This window comes from Lagopus muta, chromosome 3 (genome assembly GCF_023343835.1).
Source record: "Lagopus muta isolate bLagMut1 chromosome 3, bLagMut1 primary, whole genome shotgun sequence".
Classification (NCBI taxonomy): domain Eukaryota; kingdom Metazoa; phylum Chordata; class Aves; order Galliformes; family Phasianidae; genus Lagopus; species Lagopus muta.
Genome location: NC_064435.1, coordinates 90,176,165 through 90,193,529, shown reverse-complemented (window position 1 = coordinate 90,193,529; position 17,365 = coordinate 90,176,165). Strand labels below are relative to the sequence as shown.

Here is a 17,365-nt window from a genome sequence, read left to right as displayed (position 1 = left end):
TAAGCGTTTGCTTACCTGCTGAATTTTACTGTTATGGCTGAGAGCTCATAATTGTAAGATAATCTGAAGAAAACATCATCAATACCTCAGATCTGCACGTGCTGGCTTTTCTTAATGGTTCAAAGGGGAAAAAAAACACTTATTGGGGATAAAAAAACAACCAAGAAAATGAAAGCAAATCAGCAACTAAAAAAGAAAACGGGACTAAACTAAAACTGTTAACCAAGGGTATCTTTCCAAAACCACAAGAAATGAAGAAGGGCTTCTGCTAGGATGCGAGAACAGTGACATCTCGTGGAGCTTTCACAGAAGTGAGTTTATAGAAGGACAGAGCAAACTGCTGCGCAGTGCTGTGCAATTCAAAGAAACACTACCTCAGTAGTTTATTTAATACATATACTATCAATACTAGTTAGTAAAAATTAGGCTTTATTGCTTTTTTAATGAGGAATGAAAATAAATTAAAAAGAAAAAAAAAATAAAAAGCAAGTAAAGAACTGCTAGGAAAAACTTTCAAAACAAAATTAATGGGGTGTAGTCCAAATATCTCTGCTGCAATCCCTTTTGCTCTCCCAGGAAGTAGATTTATTACTCAGATGTTACTTATCCAATATTATAATCGTACAAGGGAGAAATGAAAAGGTATCAAGCAAGGAATTATGCTGTAAAGGCATAGAGTCAGACATGAAAATGACATAAATATTAAGTGTTTTAAAAAACCAACACTGATATTTAATAAATAAAGCACGGGTAGTTATACTAATCCTCTCCACTCATTATGAGACTATGCCAAATTTGTTATATGTACTTCTTGAGAATGAAAAATTATAGCACAACAGGAAACTAAAATACATCCTACTTTCCAGCACAGCACGTAACATTTGGACCCTTCAGGTTTTATCAGAGTAAGATCCTTTAACAAATCTTCAGCTGCTGTAAATGTCGTAACTCAGCAAGGATATACAACTGACAGCTGATAGCATGCAAAAAAGAAAGAAAGATTTTTTTTTTAAACAAGATTGCACTCAAACTGAGTTATAAAAACGTAACATTTACAGCTTGGAAGATGACATTTTCCTACCACAATGTTTGTGTGTTCATCTTTCATTTTTACCTGAGTAACCCAAGTAAACAGATTACAAGGCAATTTAAATATCTTAGCTAATACAAGGTTTACTGGACTTTTCATATATAGAAATGTACTTTGACACTATTTGCAGTTTTACAAATACAAAATGAATAAAAATTTTAAAACATATTTACTGAGCAGCAATGTCTTTGTTATCTGTATAGGTCAACAGGTACAGTGGAATGATGTACAGAATTTGTCATTTAGTTTTCTACACAACAGCTTCTGTGCAATCTGGTTTTTAATGTGCATTGAAAGAACTGCTGTCAACATCACAGATCTGTAATATTTACTGGTGCCAGAAATAGAGTACAGAAATGGGCAACAGCTCCTAAAATAATACTGTGCTACGCAGACATCTGTACATAATTCAAATAGTGCATATTTATCCATGTTTGATGAGGAATAATATTTAGCTGCTAATACAGACAATGGCATTTACAGGTATTACGTTTGGTATAGTAAGTATGGACAAATGAGTTTGTCCACATGGAAACACTAAAAGAAGATCAGGAAATTTTGTAATCACCGAATCTTTCATTTCAACTTGCAGAAGATCAGTATAGTAGGAAAAAATCCTTTACAGTAGCAAGGAAATAATTCAGAAGCACTGTCAAAACAAAAGTAATTCAGCTTTATTTTATAATCAGCAGGTTAAAAAAAAAAACAAAACAAAAAGGTTATTTCTGATAGTCTTGGTAGTGTACTTCTGTGTTATGTACCTGTCAGATGTTTCCTCCTCTGTTTGTGCTCTATTCACTTGATCGCTTTTATTTCTTAGTTTCTTTAGTCCAATGTAAATCCATAGACACTAAAGCACGGTGAATGTTTGATTTGAAGACTGGTGTGAGCAAAAAAAAGCCCCTAGGAATATATGTACTCTTACGAGGTAAGCTTGGAGTAACTTGGAGGAGAAAATTTGCGCTTCAAGTACTTGAGAATGTAAAGTGGAAGACAGCTTACAACAGTGATTGCTGACACTTTCCACAGGAAGGTCACAGTTGTGATAAAGGCAACATCTGCAGAAACAGAGAGCAAAAATTCATAATGGGAGCTGATAACATGGAAACTGGAGCTTTCGTATTGCAAAGTCAATCAATTCTCTTAAAGGTTTGCTTATGCAAATTAGAACAAATTAAGAACAGACAAATCAAGCAAAAGAAACAACACAGAGAGAAAGCTAACCTCAACATTTCATTTTTGCCGATTATTTTCTTTAAATGAAAGCTTCAGAGTCCCTTTATGCTCTTTGCACAGTTTTGCAGCACAAGGTGATTTCAGCGGAACCGGGATCTCAGCTTAGCACCAAGAGTTTCTCATGTTAAAGGTTAAAGCGGTTTATCATTTTTCTACTCCTACAAACTATTCATACCTACTATAATTTCCCAACCAGAAATTCTGCTAATTTTCTTGGATGCTATATTTCACATTCGGATCATTTTTCTCTGAAACAGACACAACGACCAGACCAAATGATTCTTAAAACTTCAGAAATTAATTCACAGCCCGAAAATGTAAAGAGAAAGCAATTAAAGATTATACTGCCACAAAAGTCAAAAGCTACTTTCTGTGACAACTATGACAACAACAGTGACATCCTACACTTGCCACTGAAATTTTGGACCATGTTTTGCAATGGTCAGGCTGTACTTAAGAATCACAGAACCCCCCCTGACCACCTCCCTCCACATCCCCCACCCCACAAGTTATCCTCCAGAAAAGTTAAACTTCACCTACCTAAGAAAGCTCCAAAAGACACTCTGCCTATACCTGTCACACAAGGGTGAGAATGAAAATGAAAGGATAGTTTTACAGAAAATACGGAAGTTATGTGAAAAGAATATTAGACAAGAAGACTAGCTACAAAAAAAACAACAACAACACAAAAGGAAATGGAAAAGACGTTAGTAGCATTAACTGGAATATTACTGCTTTTCACATGACAGTCAGAAGGTTTTAAACAGCAATTCAACCGAAAATTTGAAAATAGATCCGTTTGGTTATGTTTTGAGGCTGTAAGTAATTAGGCAGTTCTCTTGCATTTTGCCTGAGTCGTCTTTGAAGCATAATCAAATGTATAAGCAACTTGATTAGAGCTGTTTTAAATGTGAATGAAAATTAACTCCAAAATGATTCAGCTAAAGAAATGCTTTAGTGCTCCAACTTTGCTCATTTAAGAACACTTTCTATATTAGATTTCAATGTATAATTTTGATGTATTGTTTTAGCCTAAGCCTGCTCAGACATACTAAGAGCCCACGTAACACATCATTGAGACGTGCCTAAGGAAGTCACTGCATGCAGTTAATTCAGAAGCCTAAAAACTGAGTTACTTCCAGGACTTGGAGCTGTAGAGCAGTATCAAGTCTTTTTTTTTTTTTTAATGCACATTTATGAACACCACCTAGAGGTGTTTCTCAATGAGAAATACCTAGAAGGGATGGAAGGACTTGCTGCTATCAACATTAATGGTGATGAGGAGATGGTTGGGCTAGATGATCTTATAGGTCGTTTCCAACCTTGTGATTCTATGATTATGAGGAGAGGCTGAAGGAGCTGGGAATGTTCAGCCTGGAGAAGAGGAGGCTCAGGGGAGACCTCATTGCTCTCTATAACTTCCTGAAGGGAGGTTGTAGTGAGCTGGGGGTCGGCCTCTTCTCTCGTGTCATCAGTGATAGGACCAGGGGGAATGGTTTCAAGCTACGGCAGGGGAGATTCAGGCTGGACATGAGGAAGTATTACTTTTCAGAAAGGGTGGTCAGGCACTGGAATGGATGCCCAGGGAGGTGGTGGAATCACTGACCCTGGGGGTGTTCAAGGAAAGACTGGATGTTGTGTTGAGGGACATGGTTTAGTAGGAGCTATTGGGAATACGTGAACGGTTGGACTGGGTGATCTTTTAGGTCTTTTCCAACCTTGATGATTCTATGATTCTATGATTCTAACATGGATGACTTTAAAAGGCAAAGCAGCAAATTGTGCTTTATGAAGTTCCTTGAAGATTGGAGCAAAGAGCTAGTGCTTGTTCATCATCTTGCCAGCTGGCTGGGGACACTCTGGAATCAACCCAATGGTCTCTATTGAAGAATCTTGTATCAGTGTCAGAGAAATGAAAAAGGTTCTCCGTAAAACCTGAATTAGAGTGTAAAATTAAAATGCGACTCTTCATACATCTGGAAGTTAACAGATCACTCGAGACAGGTGGCAAAGCATTTAGCAATTAAAAAAAAGTCGTGTACAACTGAACGCTTCGGACAACCGGGAGTGAAATCAGAACCTTGCAATTACTAGAAACTACCATACAGCACATTTAATTCTGCTATGAGAAGTAACAAGAAAGGATCTTACTGTCATCTCCTGTAAAACAGAGGAAGGAGGAGCCTGATGCTACTCCTATACTGGGGTATAATCACAGTTATTTTGTGTATTTCTGTAATTTACATCCATCAAATCACACAAAGACCAAGATAATTTTTTTTTTTAAGTGAAAGACAATTTGATATAAAAAGAAATATGTATTATTGACACTCAGATCCTTGGACTGTTAAAAGGAGAGAACTGTAAATCTTGTGAATTATGAATAATGAGAACCATAAGACACAGTGTGGCAAAATGTACTTTAAAACAAAGCAAGTTATATGGAATCTTATTGTAGTTATGAAATAGACTGATTATATAAAATACCAATAACTTTCTGCCTCTGTTTTAGCCTGTATTGCTAAACCTTCTAGTTTGGCAATGCCTCAGCTCTTGGGCTAGAGGTAATGAGACAGAAAGATCACCAGGTCGGTGAATGATTCTCATTTTATCAAAACATATCCATTTCAAGTACAAATCTCAAGGACAATTTAAGATGAGCAGCTTGGATTGTCGTTGGAAGATGAGATCAAGGAGGAGAAGAGCATGTGAGGTTTGATTTAAAAGTTTATCACCCAGATAAGTCATATTAACAGGAAAAACGACAATCAAACCCTGGGACAAGTAGGCAGAAGAGTATTTTAAAACAACATGAATTAAATCCATATTCTTACAGAAAAAGCTCTATTTCATAAAGCATAACATCATTCTTAACCAAAATGAGAAAAAAACACTTCAAAAATTTTGTTTAAAAACTTTCCTAAAACACTATTACTTACCAAAGTATTCATTTAGAAATGCAAGAGAGGCCACATAGCAGCCAAGACTGAGAAATTCAGCCACCACCATTAACCAGTGCCATGTTCGTATGGTCAGTGCAACCATCAAGAGCTCAGTCAAGATAAGGGCAGTGAAGGAAATGGCAACAACATGTACAAATTCAGATTCAAAAAGCAGCAGGGCTCCATACATCAGAATACCACCTGGGAAAGGCACACAAATTTAATAAAACATTCTACATTGACATTTTAGTTCAATTGCACACTGAACATTTTATTGCTTATTAGGAAAGTTTACTCAGTGTTTTTTTTTTTAATATTATTATTTATTTAAACTTTTATTTAGATAATAGGTAACACGAATGTTTGTAAAAAAGAGATGTGATATTTACTGTGCTTTTTGCATGTGAAATAAAAGAAAACAGAGCAGTGAAGAAACAAAACTGTTAGAAAGCTAAGTACCTTTTCAAGCAAAATATCTGATGAACTGTCAATTAACCTGATTTTGTCTAAATGACAAAATAATAAGTGAAAGTGTAATTACTTTTAACTGATTACATAATTCAGATTTCTTCAACGCTACTTCTGTCATTCCATGAAAGAAAACTACTGTGTAAGGATATGCAATGTGATAAGCACTCGCTGAAATTTTTCTGCATTAGAACTTAATTAAAGTCATGTCCTTCTTTAGACGACACGCATCAATAAAAATAACAACCCATGCCAATCCATAGGCCTGGCACACTGCAGGAATCTCGATTTACAAGATAAACAGAAAGCAATATATATAACTGCTGATGAAATGTTAAGCTTTGGGAATTTAACCTGCTCCTGAAAAACTATACACAGCAGATAAAAATACAATAGCAGATACAAAATTCTCAGTTCAATCAATTCACGACTCTCTCCTACCTTGGTAAATACTGATTAAAACCCAGATGAGGAAGGTCTTAAATGACAAAGATCTTCCCTAAGGGAAAGAAGTGAGAGGACAGTTAAACACTACTTAAAAAAAAATCTATTAAATTCATATATTTTAATAGTTAAGCACTCCAGAGACATTTTACAAGTATAACAAGCAGTCTTTGAAGTGATACAAGCTAAAGAGCTTCTGCTCGTTTTTACGATCATTCATTGCAAATGTGCATAGAAATTGCATGCAGTTAAAACTGGGGGCAGGACAGTTAAGGTCTTAAATGGCAAACACACACTTTGGCTTGCAGTGCTGCAGTTAGTTTTCAGAAGACCAATAACAGTTATATTATACACTTTTTAGTGTTTTTACGTCTTATCACAAAAGTAGTCTCCAAGAAAAATAACATTCTGCACCTATTGACCTAAACTTCAAGAAAACCATGGTCACAAGTCACTTCTCCATGTTGGATGAACTATTTTCAGTCACACCATAAACATGACTGCTACTGTAAATTTTATGCAAGCACCAAAAATATTTTAAATCTTGTGATAGTTACAGTTTGAATCATATGCATAAATCAAACAATAAAAGCTGTACACATTCAGGACTCTTGTATTCTACGAGTATTGATGAAATATGGTAAGACTGCAAAGTTAAAAAAGATAAGCAGTTAGCCCTTTTACCACAGAAGAACTGATCATCCTAGAATACACAAGAATCAGAACTTTACAGAGAAATTTAAGTGCTTCACTGCTGTAGAAACTGATTAATTCATTTGAGATGGTTTCAGTATAGGCTAAAATATTTTCTTAGATACACAGAGTTCACAGGAAGCTGCTAAAGGCATTTTCACACCTCTGTATACAGTCTACTGGTTACCAACATACAGAAAAATATTCTGTTTTGTTGTTGTTTTGTCTGTTTCTTTTTTTTGTTTTTTTTCATTTGAGTGTCTACTCATTTTCCTTTCAGTACCATGCATTATTTCCACTGTAGACCTTAGCTCCCAATTACTGAGATTTGTAAAGTAAGAATAAGCTTGAGTTTTGATTCAACTTTATGAAACTAGGATTATGTCACTTCTAAGACTCTAGCAAATGCTACACAACAGGCAACAATTTTCAGATGAAAGTAGCCAGCCCTCACAGAATCACAGAATGGTTTGAGTTGGAAGGGGGTTCCAATCCCCATGCCTTGGGCAGGGACAGTTCCTGCTAGGTCAGGTTGCCCAAAGACCCAACCAACCTGGCCTTCAACACCTCCAGGGATGAGGCATCCACCACGGCTTCTCTGGCAACCTGTTCCTGTGCCTCATCACCACTCTAATGAAAAATTTCTTCCTAATAACTAATTTAAACCTGCCTTCTTTTGGTTCAAAGACATTACCTCTTATCCTGTCATTACAATCCGTGATAAGGACTCTTTCCTTGTCTTTCTTCTAGGTCCTCTTTAAGCACTGAAAGGTCTCTATAAATTCTCCCCATGCATTTCTCTTCTTTGGACTGAACAACCCCAACTCTTCAGCCTTTCATTGTAGGAGAGGTGTTCCAGCCCTCTGATCATCCCCATTGCCTTCTCAGGATCCACTCCAACAGGTCCATTGGCCATCTTATGCTGGAGGCTCCAGAGCTGAATGCAGGTCTTCAAGTGGGGTGTCATGGGAGCAGTAGAGATGGGGACAATCACCTCCCTCAATCTGCTAGTTACACTCCCTTTATGCAGCCCTCAATACTGTTGGCTTTCTGGGCTGCAAGCACAAACTGCTGATTCATATTTAGTTTTTAATCTACCATTCTCAATCTGCTGTTCTAAATCCACCCATCACGAAGTCTGTACTCATGTTTGAATTTGCTCTGACATGGGTGCAAGACTTTACACTTGGCCTTGTTGAACCGTATGAAGTCCCTATAGGCCCACCTCTCAACCCTGTCCAGGTCAATCTGTATCATATCCAAATTGAAGTAATTTTAATAATTGCTAATTTTTGCTTGTTCTTGCAATAGAGAGTCTGTCAATGAGTTGTGCAAGCATATTTTAATCTTAATATCCTGAAAGCTCTTTCACCATCAGCATATCCTAGAGAAGAAATCAATTCCTAGGAATACAATTCTAATCTATGTCAACACGCACTTGAGTAACGCTAGCTGAACAGCATTGCTAGAGATCTGTATCATTATACAGAATTTGCAAAGTAATGTGCAGAAACAAGTACACTCTCTAGTGTCACAACTAGGACACCATGATCATAAGCTGTTCCAATAAACACACACAGTAAGATTACCTTATTATAGTGAAGTAAAATGTAGCACGTGTAAAGCACTTCTTGTCTATTCATCCATAATCATTCACTGATCATCTTCTGCTTGCCATATACTGAACCATTAACGTACTCCCTAGTTGCTTCACATTGTCATTTTTATTATTATTATTTTCTAAAAGTAATTTGTGTTCTACATTAACATTCACAGAGGTACAATGTAAGCTGGGAAAGCCAGTAAATCATTACCTCCTAGAACTGTCATTTAAGCTTGAAAAATCTTAAGTCTGCCATCATCTACTATGCATCCTGGGCAGTTTCAGAGTGCAGGTTAACTTCTTTCTATCTTTTGAAACAGGAAAATCCCATCAGCAGGTTTCCACAGACTAGCTTACAACTACCCATAGGAACTGAGAAATACACCTTCTGGAGATAAAATCTGCGATCTCAAAGAAACTTAAAAGATACTGAAGAAGAGATCTCCAAATAGAAGAGAAAAAATTGTCATAGACTAACATAGTGAATAGCTAATTTAGTACAATTCAAATGACAAAGGATCTGCAGTGTCAACTCTATGACTGCAGTCTACTTTTGAAATCTTACATATGTCTTTGAAGAATACACTGTCCTTAGAACATCTTTCTTCTTGCTTCTGCTTTGTATCATAACACTTCTAGCAAACAGTTTAAAATAGAGCTGGAGTGCTTTTCAGAAAAAAAACTTAAGAAAACTCTTGTGATTTAATCCATATTTGTGGGTAAAGAAACAACACCCTTCTATTATTTGCAGATATATGTACGGAAACTGAAAGTATAGAATCACAGAATCATTAAGTTTGGAAAAGATCTCCAAGATCATCTAACCCAACTGTCCACTTATCACCAATGTTACCCACTAAACCATGCTCCTCAGTATTACATCTACGCCTTTCCTGAATACCTCCAGGGACAGTGACTCGACCACCTCCCCAGCAGCCCATTCCAGTGCCTGAACACTCTTTCAGAGGATCAGTTCTTCCTAATATCCAATCTGAACCTCCCCTGGTGCAACTTGAGCCATTCTGTCTTGTCATATTGCTAGTTACCTGAGAGAAGAGGCTGACCCCTGTCTCGCCGCAATCTCCTTTCAGGTAGTTGTAGAGGGAAATAAGGTCTCCTCAGAGCTTCCTCTTCTCTGCACTAAACAATTGGCTCAGTTCCCTCAGCCACTCCTCCTAAGACTGATGCTCCAATTCCCTCACCGGCTTCACTGCCCTTCTCTGAACACGCCCCAGAGCATCTACATCTTTCTTGTAGTAAGCAGTAACTACATGATGATTCAGCAAAGACATTTCAATCATTGATACCCATTATTTAAAGAAAGTCAGCTTTAGGAGAGAGATCAGTAATAATTTTCAGAAGACGGGAAAAATCAATCCATAAATTAAATCTCTTAGTTAAAAAGGAAGGAGCTGTGAAAAAATAACCATGAAAAGCTCCTTATCGAAGCTCCTAAGGTCAGACTAAGAGCAAATTTTGTAACAATATGCCTTTATGACTGAATTATTTCAGTCTGAAGTCTGGTGACTTAGAAATCTATTAACAAAACCTAGTGGAACATCTGGGACCACAGATTACTTTTGCAACACAGAAGTCTGCATTACATTAGTTACACATTTATCTGCATGGAACACCTTACAAAAATGATTCTAAGAATTCAGAGTTTTTCACACCAGCAATTTCAACAGTTCTTCGTATTTCAGCACTGAGAACATTCATACCTTTGTGAGATCCTTATAAAGTTCTGGATACAGCAGTGCCATTTCTGGCTTCACATCCTGATCCAACACCAGAGAGAAGACTGGAAACATAGTATATATGGTTGCATACCTGTGGAAAGGAAAGCACAAACTAGCATTTTTGTATCATATGATTTTAAACCAATCTATTGCATTCAACTACTGTTTTAACGTGAGTGAAGTTAAGCTGGCAGCACTGAGACAGCTTACCAATGCAGCTTCACAAATGTAACCTGGTCTTGGGATTCTGAGAGCTGCCGTTTGTGAGAAGAGACTTTATATGTCAAAAAAAAAAAGTCTTTTTTTCCCATGCATATATCACTCCAAATTTAATGGTGTTACAATGTGCTTCTGCATTTGGATAACAACTTCAAAGACCTTGCATTTGAACTCATCAACAGAAGATGGCATGAAAACTAAAGAAAAAACAAGCGCTGCTTTTCTGACGTCACAGTGAAGCAGGAGGATGAACCAAAGTCTTAGCAGCTAAGAAAGAGGCTTTGGGTTTTATGCACACATTAGTTGTGCACTCTCAGAAGGACAGCATAACTATTTACAAGCATTTTGGAGAAGTTTACAGTTTTCCTCTGCAGTGTTTGGTGAAAGCAGACTTTGATTTGGCTACAATTTGAGTCATTACTGTTTAAATAAAGTAAAACAAGAAGTATGAAAAGAAGCTCTTAGGACATAAGGGGCAGAGAAAAAGGACAAACATGAATGTGCATGTATCTCAGCTGCATGATTCTGGGAGGTGTATCTCTAAAGAAGCTTTTGCAAAAGGATCAGTGTGCTCCTAATTCTACATACATGATTCAGAAAGAAAACTAACGTACTGGACTTATTTAATGGAAATTCCACAGTAGCTTCAGCTCCATTTTTTAACAAACAATTTGTTAATGGTCACTGAGGCTTGTCTTGCAAGTTGTATAACATCTGACACTGGTTTGTCACATTTCCTCTATTGTTTTTGCTCTGAAAGTCGAAAGTATTATATGATATCTTCTAAAGCTATGCAGTTTTCTGTCTTCAGAGAACTTTCCCACCTCATATAGTGGATATAACAGCACATCCAAACTAGTTTGAGGTTTTTCTTATAGGCTTATTCCAGGTCTTGTTAGCATACCGATGATAAATGTCTAAGAAATGGGGCAGACACCAACTATAGGATGCTGTTTAAAAAGTCGTTTGGATGTAATTATTAATAGATATTGTAACTGCTGGTGTGAACTTACCCTACCATCAGGAAACCTTGGTACAAGGGAACCGATGCAAAATAGAAGACTGATGAAAACACAGCCTACAAAAAAAGAAAATAATTACATATTTAATAAAGTTCTATATACGAAACACTACAACAAGGAAAAAAGAATACTGCATAAGATTTTTTGACATTTCAAAGAGATGTAGTGATTGTAACTGTTCTGAAAGGAGTTTTAAATACCTGCATAGTTGAAATAATAAGGCCTCGGTGCATGACAAATTGACCAAGTGCTGCTGATCTTTTGTAACTGTTTCGACCGTGTACCATCAGCAGCCTACCTATGTGTTTAAACTGTGTGATAGAAAAGTCAGCTGCTAGGGAGGCTTGTTTTCCTTCCTGGAAACAAAATAAAAATATTCAAAGTATAAAACCCTGTGTAGAAAATATGCTTCAAAATTCAAAATTGGAAATCATAATTCATTTTACAAATTACAAGCTTTGCTGCCGTTGCTTCAGAAATCAATTCTGCCACATGACACAAAAGACAGTTTTTTTGGTGCGTGTCATAAAAACAATACAGTTTCTATATCAAGTATGTTTAATGGCTTAGCTTGCTTCTTTCAGATAAATTAATAGATTCACAGAGATAACTATGGTATTTTCTGCTTTTCTTTATGTATTTAAAAAGGAAAAACAGAGAACATAGAAGCAGAGAACTTACAGGTTCAAAGAACAAGCATTTTCTATCATCTCACAGTATGCTTTAATTCAAAATGTTCAATTTACTACCATCTCAGAATCACGGTACACTTGACAGTGAGACTAGTAACATTACCTTGCCTTCAATTCCAATCCCGCAGTCAGCTGCTTGGATCATGCTGACATCATTTCCTCCATCACCTGAAAAATGTCACTGCAATATTCAGCTCTTCAGAGGTTTTACTCTCTTGACCTTCACAATGTTTTAAAAACTTCCTACTATAGCTTTACATTCTCACAGATAACCTATGGATTAATGATTTCAGCCATCAAGACTTTTCCCTGAGGGGGAACAAAGAAAAACACACCTTTCTCATGGTATTTTCTTCTACAGTTACGTAACTACTTCAAATACTTGGTGGCTGATAAAGACATCTTTTCAGTTTTGTTTGAATTCTTTCTCAAAGGTGCCATCTACTGTGTAAACTTATTACAGATCTACCTACTGCAAAGGAAGATAGTGTCAACAGTTACCTATTGCACATGTGCGTTTTCCAGTGTGATGCTGTAGCAGTTTGACAATATGGGCTTTTTGGGTGGGAGAACATCGGCAGCACACTACGGCGGGACACTGGCAAGCCAACTCTACAAATTCATGCTCATAATATTTCAGACAAACCTAAGGGAAAAAAAGTACATGGACGTTTATGTTGAAGGTGAAACGATACAGCATGTGCTCTAACACAAAAACACAGTGTAAAGATCTCTTCTATGGGGTTTTGCTCGCATGGTATCTTTCTGTAAGAGATACCTGAGAGAGCTGCTGTCTTCCAAATGCAACCTATTACTTTAAACTGACATTCATTTCATTTAGACAGATAACATGCTTTAGATTCAAACAAAGAAACAGTACCATGGCATGCTACCATGAGATTTGGTTCATCTCATTCTGTTACTGTACAGGAGACCAGAGAAATGTGAACGTGTATCACTCTGTCAGTACTCAGTGAAAAACAGTAGTGACTCTTACAACATGGTCAAATACTGGAAAAAGTTTAAGAGCACAAAGCCACCAATATCCTTCATGAACACATTAATTTTATGTTCATGAAGTGTAAATACTATTTGATAGAAACCAAACTCTTACCTCCAACGAGTCCCCGGATATCACCAAGGCACAGTCATGCTTCCTCCTAAAGGCATTTAGTTCTAAGTGAGCCTCTCCTCGAGTAGTAACCTTTAATAAAAACCACTTACTCAAAAGATTTTTTTTTTAAGAGCAAACAAAATCTAAACAACAGCACACCTCCCTAAACAAATCAAGTGTTGAGAAGTCATACCTAAAAGGCTTCAATGTTAGGATTGGATACAATCAACAAATCAACAAATGTTTTATCTTAATGCAGTACCTGGGTGGCTGCAAGTTTCTAATCCTCATGGACTAAACAAGTAATCCTCAAACTAGGAAAATGCGTGTAGTCAACCTAACTGGCTCCTCACAGAAGTAGATCAGGTCTAAAATATCACTACAATTAAAATACTTTAACTTCAAGTTGACCCAAGTCTTTCCATCTTGGTCAAACCAAACAAAGAAACTGTTCCCAAGTCAGAAAAAAACAAAAGCAGAGACTTTTTAAACCAATAAAGCATATTCTCAGAATAGTACAAAATGCTGATATTAGTAGTTCTTTCAGTTCAGATAAGTAGACAGAATTCCAGAGGCACAGAAAAATGCTCACTGAATGGTACAGTTTAGAATAATTACATTATAGACAATTTTTAATTAAATTTTCATGACTATTGTTCCAGAGAGGCCCAGCTGTCAAATATGCAAAACAAAACCTCAAACCAAATGGTTCAAAGCTTACTAAATGGATTTTGGAAAGTTTTGAGCTAGAACACAAAGCATAAAAATTTAAAGTAAAACCAGATTTTGAAGAGAGGGCTTTTTTTTTCCCTTTCTTTCTTTTACCTTTATTAAACTATTTGACTTCTTTTACAGCTACCATGTAGGACAAAGTTAGAAAATAGAATAAAAGCAACAAGATTACACCTCTAGTTTCGGATCTGTCAGCACTTTAAAGATTTAAAATATGCAAGTCTTAATTATTACACAGAATCAGATGGAGTCCAAAGACTTTTCATCCTCTGAATGGGCTCCACCACACAAAATTTGGGTTACATTAAAATGCACGTAATTGGAAGCCACCCATATACAAACCTCAATCCCGATTTTTTTTATCCCCCTTTCCTACAGTGAAAGCTGCTATTCTGCCAACTGTTAGGAACTGTTAGGGTTGCACTGGTCCCTGTAATCTTTCTGCATTACAGAGATGACAGCACTTGGCACACACTGATGAGCTTCAGCTTTCACCTGACAAGAGGCACCTTTTCTTTGTAAATATTTCCAGAACAGTATATCAATTAATTTCATTACAAAATAAGCAGGCTGAGTAAAAAGAGCATGAAAAAAATACATCTTTTTTGGGAAGCCAAATTAGTAAATAATTTATTCACTAATTTGTAGGTAAAATAAAAGTGTTAAAGTGCTTGGTATCTTCTTAAATTAATCCACTAGTTCTTTCTTTGCAACAAACATAGCCACAGAAATAATGTCGTATTAATCTGTTTTCTAACCAATTTAAAACTTCGTGTATTCTAAGTTAACACAGTTTTTATGCTGATCTTATTAGCCAAGGTAATGAAAATAAAAATCTGACTCAAACTAAATAGATTTTGTTCAGGAAGACTTAATTTGTAATGTTACAATGTGGAAAGGTCAACAAAAATTGATCTGAAGTTTTATCAGAAGCATTAATAATTTAATTGCAAATAGTGGTCTGCAGGGCCTAATTTGCCATTCTGATGCTTCATAAGAAACTACATTTACATGTAAATTATATTCATACAATTATTTCTTTAGGTGCAAGTGGTTCATTTGGAGCAAACACAGACATTATGTCTGATAGCACGGCATCAAAGTTTGGAAAAATCCTTATTTTTGTTTGAGTTCAGTGGAGTTGGCACCATGTAAATAGAGCAAAAATGTATAGAGACATTCAGTTTACTTTTCTAACAATTATCTTAAGCAGTGTGCTAATAAAATGCAATATTTATTAGAAAAATATTCATGGACAAAAACTTCCAACTTGCATTTTGATTCAAACTGTGGCATCACAGCTTAATTCAAAAGTAAGTCTGCTCAAGTCTACAGAGTGCTGTCAATGGAAATGTGACAACAAGCTAGAACCATATTCCTAGAATCCTTCCTATGTCTCAGCATCTTGCAAAGGCTTTTCTCCATCCAAGGGGTGACTGACAATATCCACTGTTACAAGCGTGGAGTGTAAAATGCCTGTAAAACCCATCAACTTTGTAACAAGTGGCCAATACCAATCAAATGAAGCAATACTGCTATTAGCTGTATTTTGAAGAATCCAACAGTAAAGCTGGACCTATACTTACAGGTCTGAAAATGTGAATATCCTGAGTCCTAGACACTAAGTGAGAACTTTTTGCAATGCAAGTTGCTGTCTCCAGTTTATCGCCTGTTAACATCCATATCTGCAAAAATAATGTAAAAGTTAATTCTTTTGGATATTTTTGGTCTGTTGTCCATACCTACCTAACATGTCACCCCAACCTTCATTTGATACTGCATGAGATCAGACTACCATGGAACGTATACCAACGTATGACTTTTTAACTAAAATTAATGGGCAGTTTTTACTGCAGTAACTCACACAGAAAAGAAGTGTTTGTCTTTAAACAGCTCCCATTCTGTTCTGCCTCACACAAAGTTTATGTCTCAATTTACATGAAGACAGGGGGAAATCGTGGCAATCCACTGGCAGTTGAACTGCAGAGAAAACACAAAAGCTTTTCCCTATCATCCTGAATGTGCTTAGGACTCAGCATATTTCTTACTCTGGATGAACCTGAATGTACACAAGTGTAAATAATGTATTGTAAAAAAACATTAACAAAAAAAAGCCTTCAAAAAAAGCCCCCACAAAACCAAAAATACTCTCCCTCATGTTAGTATGTGATAATCTGTATGGCGCCAGTTCACATTCATTACCTTTATTCCAGCATTTCTTAGCATCTCTAGGGTTGGTCTAACATCTGCTTGCAGTTGATCTTCTACTCCAGTGAGACACAGCAATTCCATTTCCCGCTCCAAACTCTCTACAACAGCAGCAACTTTCAGGTTTCTATCATGTATGCTTAATTTTGCTTGGTTATATCGACTCTGCGCAAACACAAAACCACTTAGACTTGGTTGTAACTCATAAAAGAAAAAGAAACATTTTGTCTATCAATTGGTTATAAAAAAAGGTTGTATTTAAACACCTTCAATAAAGAACAAGGTTAAAAGTGAATTCTACACATTTGTTCTGATAAGTCATCTCCAGAGAACCCTCTGAAGAACCTATTATGAATCAGGCATCACAGCATCTGAACAGAAACTGCCCTGATCTTTGAGAACAAGTAGATTGCTTAGTCATTCTAACATACAGAATTAACATAGAATCACAGAATCATAGAATGTGTGGGTTGAAAGGACCACAGTGCTCATCCAGTTCCAACCCCTGCTGTGTGCAGGTCACCAACCAGCAGCCCAGGCTGCCCAGAGCCACATCCAGCCTGGCCTTGAATGCCTGCAGGGATGGGGCATCCACAGCCTCCTTGGGCAACCTGTGCCAGTGCGTCACCACCTCTGGGGGAAAAACTTCCTCCTCATATCCAACCCAAACCTCCCTTGTCTCAGTTAATGCTGAGACATGCTGGCTTCTGGGGAAATACAATCCAGTGAAGTAATCCATTTAAACAGTATCCTGCATCTAACTACAGAGCAGTCACTGATGGATCTATAATAGCGTGTTGTACTTCAAATATTGGTATTTTTAATATGAGTCATCTTCTTTATTAATAGAATAAAAAAGAGGAATGCTCCCCTTGAAGTAACTAAATAAGGCAAAATACAAGAGGTATGCTAATAATATTGATCATTTTGTCTCTCCATACCTCAAAATCTTGATACTGTTCTTCAGTCAGTGACTTCTTGGCAACAACCAGAGTACGCAGCCCTTCTCGAGCCATATTACCACACTAAATAGATCAAAAGAATAATTATGCCAACACGTAGCTGCATGCTCGTATTTCACACTATATGACTGTATGCTAACAGAGTATATCCGTAGCACAGAAGCTGATGTTTCTTCAGACTGCAGATGAGTTAGGAGAAAC

General features: G+C 36.7%; 1 protein-coding gene across 3 annotated transcripts in view; it reads right to left on the bottom strand.

Annotated features, from left to right (window-relative positions):
• Nucleotides 1-453: 453 nt before the first annotated feature.
• Nucleotides 454-17,365, bottom strand: part of ATP9B (ATPase phospholipid transporting 9B (putative)) — a 158,286-nt gene continuing 141,374 nt past the window's right edge. For 2 of the 3 annotated variants that reach the window (XM_048939056.1, XM_048939059.1), the window contains exons 18-30: nucleotides 17,144-17,227; nucleotides 16,197-16,367; nucleotides 15,581-15,679; nucleotides 13,263-13,352; nucleotides 12,650-12,794; nucleotides 12,252-12,316; nucleotides 11,657-11,812; nucleotides 11,448-11,512; nucleotides 10,198-10,306; nucleotides 6,178-6,235; nucleotides 5,266-5,469; nucleotides 2,867-2,899; nucleotides 454-2,148 (exon numbers count right to left, since the gene is read on the bottom strand). In XM_048939056.1, the coding sequence (XP_048795013.1) occupies nucleotides 2,012-2,148; nucleotides 2,867-2,899; nucleotides 5,266-5,469; nucleotides 6,178-6,235; nucleotides 10,198-10,306; nucleotides 11,448-11,512; nucleotides 11,657-11,812; nucleotides 12,252-12,316; nucleotides 12,650-12,794; nucleotides 13,263-13,352; nucleotides 15,581-15,679; nucleotides 16,197-16,367; nucleotides 17,144-17,227 (1,416 nt within the window). In that variant the 3' untranslated portion in view covers nucleotides 454-2,011. The remainder of the gene's footprint in view (nucleotides 2,149-2,866; nucleotides 2,900-5,265; nucleotides 5,470-6,177; nucleotides 6,236-10,197; nucleotides 10,307-11,447; nucleotides 11,513-11,656; nucleotides 11,813-12,251; nucleotides 12,317-12,649; nucleotides 12,795-13,262; nucleotides 13,353-15,580; nucleotides 15,680-16,196; nucleotides 16,368-17,143; nucleotides 17,228-17,365) is intronic. The other variant, XM_048939057.1, reaches the window with a different exon arrangement.